Here is a 2503-nt window from a genome sequence, read left to right on the forward strand (position 1 = left end):
CTGCTTTGTTTCCGCATACACATGAATGTTTATCTGGAAGTAGATAAACACATTTATATACATACGTACATAAAAGTAAGCTAGATCTAGTGTGTGTGTGCACGCGTCTATCTATCTATCTAAATATATATAGTTATTACCATACTTTCACCTGTAGTATGTTATATATCCTACTTATGTGTATAAACTATACTGTAAGGGATAACTGTATATGTATATATATAAACACTATATAATGTAAAGATATATTTATGAATAGACACACGTTTCGACAATGTACACATTGTTTTTGTAATTGTGTATATGCAATCTCTACTGTCTCTTGTGCGTTTTGATTCAATAGTCATGGAAATATGCAATGTATATTAATGAACTAATGGAGAAACTTTTCACGTATACATATTATGAGGAAAGAAAAGTAAGAACGTCTGTGTCTATATATGTGTATATATATACATGCATGTGTGAGATCATACCTGATATATGCCATAATAGGTTAATGTATGTATATATATATATATATGAATATATATAGGTATACATATATGCATACATATATATGTGCACGCGCGTATGAAGGTATAAGAAAGGTGTTTATAATAGTTGTTAGAATAAACTTTTTCTCGTAACTATATATAGACAGATATATATGTATGTGTATGTACGTATGTATGCAAGTCAAACACACACATGATAGATGCGTGTATGTTGTAATTATGGCGTGTATAAAAAGTTTAGGGAAAAAACGTGTTTAAAAGTGGTTTGAAAGTTAACTTGCGATTGTGTGTGTGTGTGCTGATATAGAACCAAGGTGTGTGTTAGATTCGAACACTCTCCCAACCTACTCCTGCCATTGCTGTGCTACGATCCTATTTTACTCGGTAATTTCTTCAGATCTTTTACCCAAAAAATGAAAAAAATGTATAAAAGAGAAGCAATATTATATTAACAACAGAACTGGAAGTTGGCAAACTGTAATAAAATAGTTTTTTTTTTTACTTTTTTATAAAAATAAAATAAATTTTAGACATTTTTGTGTGTTGTTTAGCAAATAGATAAAAAAACAATACTTAAAAAAAAAATCAATATAAAATCGAAATAGACTAGAAATCAATATTTTCTCATACTCTGGTTCCCACATTTTTGGGAACAAGTTTTTGCCCTCGTGTCTTCATCAAAAACACAGGCGCCTGTTGGTAATTTCCGTGGTATATATGTTTCCGACGTGAAAAACGGCTGGAAAAGAAATTTTTCCACGAGTTCACTGTTTTGTAACTCCATACCCACATTCCACTGGTAATTCCAACGATTAAAGACATGAAAATTTTCAACATATACACCTCAATAGTCGGTATAGATTGTGATAGAGAGCAATCTTTTTCTCCGTTCCGATTGCTTCGGCATCGGCGACGCATTGCTTCTGTTTTCCAATTGTCGAAGTTAATCCGTTCGTAAAAATAACATCCTATAACACAAGTGGCCGGCAGTGTATACAGCACCGAGAATATACCAATTTTGGCCATCAGTTTTTCAAGTTTGCGAATGTTTGTACCGTCTTGTTTCAAATTTCGCCGTATTTTGAACATGGCAAAGAAACCGGCAAATATAAAGATTGTTCCAATGATAAGGTATATAAGCAAAGGAGTGATAACAAATCCCGTCAGGGCCACAATGTCTTGGTTACCTACAAAGCAAAGTCCTGTTAATTCATCTCCATCAACCCGGCGCATTGTCAGAATTATAATGGTTTTCACGGCCGGAATCGCCCAAGCGGCCACATGGAAATAGCTACTCAGTGATTCAATAGCTTCCTGGACCCATTTGCGTCCAGCAGCCAAAAACCACGTCAGGGTCAGTATCACCCACCATATGGCACTGGCCATACCGAAGTAGTAAAGTATTAGAAATACTATAATACACCAAGTACTTTCGAGTCCTTCTTGTATCAAGAATTCAGTGCCGTCTCTAAGACGGTCACACGATATAGAATTAGGTCCAGTAATACCTCGAATCATATAAGCTCCAGAATAGATAGCGTAACACATGGACAGAAAAATGATCGGCCTTTCAGGGTACTTAAAACGTGATGTATCAATTGCAAAGGTTAGAACGGTGATGGTGGTTGAAATACAGCAGAAAGTTGCCCATACAAGGAGCCAGATCTTTGCAAATCTTTTATCTTCTTGTTTGAAGTAAACATCAATATTACAGCGTGGGGCACAAGAATAATTGTGACCACCATGTTTGTCAACGTAGACAAACCGGTCTGGACATAGAGTATGTGTAGAACCGATGTCGCGGTTATGCCCATATTGTCCTCCTCCGTAATGTAATCTCCTGTTGTGGCCGTCGTGTGTTTTATCCTTGAATGACTGGACAATATTCCACCACTCGGCGTTGATAGTCTCTGGCTGCATGTCTGGTTCATCTGTGACATTTGGGGCTTCCATACAAAGGTGTTTTTTATTGGAGTGTTCGGGAAGCTGTTGACAATCAAGCGATG

At 36.1% G+C, this 2503-nt stretch overlaps 1 protein-coding gene across 1 annotated transcript in view; it reads right to left on the minus strand.

The window, feature by feature from the left end:
• Positions 1 to 964: 964 nt before the first annotated feature.
• The window catches only part of LOC106883907 (frizzled-9), a 2312-nt gene continuing 773 nt past the window's right edge, over positions 965 to 2503 (minus strand). The window contains exon 1 of the mRNA XM_014935049.3: positions 965 to 2503. This exon is cut by the window's right edge and continues 773 nt beyond it. Coding sequence (XP_014790535.1) covers positions 1122 to 2503 — 1382 coding nt within the window. The 3' untranslated portion in view covers positions 965 to 1121.

The sequence above is a fragment of the Octopus bimaculoides genome, chromosome 2 (genome assembly GCF_046866305.1).
Source record: "Octopus bimaculoides isolate indiv1 chromosome 2, ASM4686630v1, whole genome shotgun sequence".
NCBI lineage: Eukaryota > Metazoa > Mollusca > Cephalopoda > Octopoda > Octopodidae > Octopus > Octopus bimaculoides.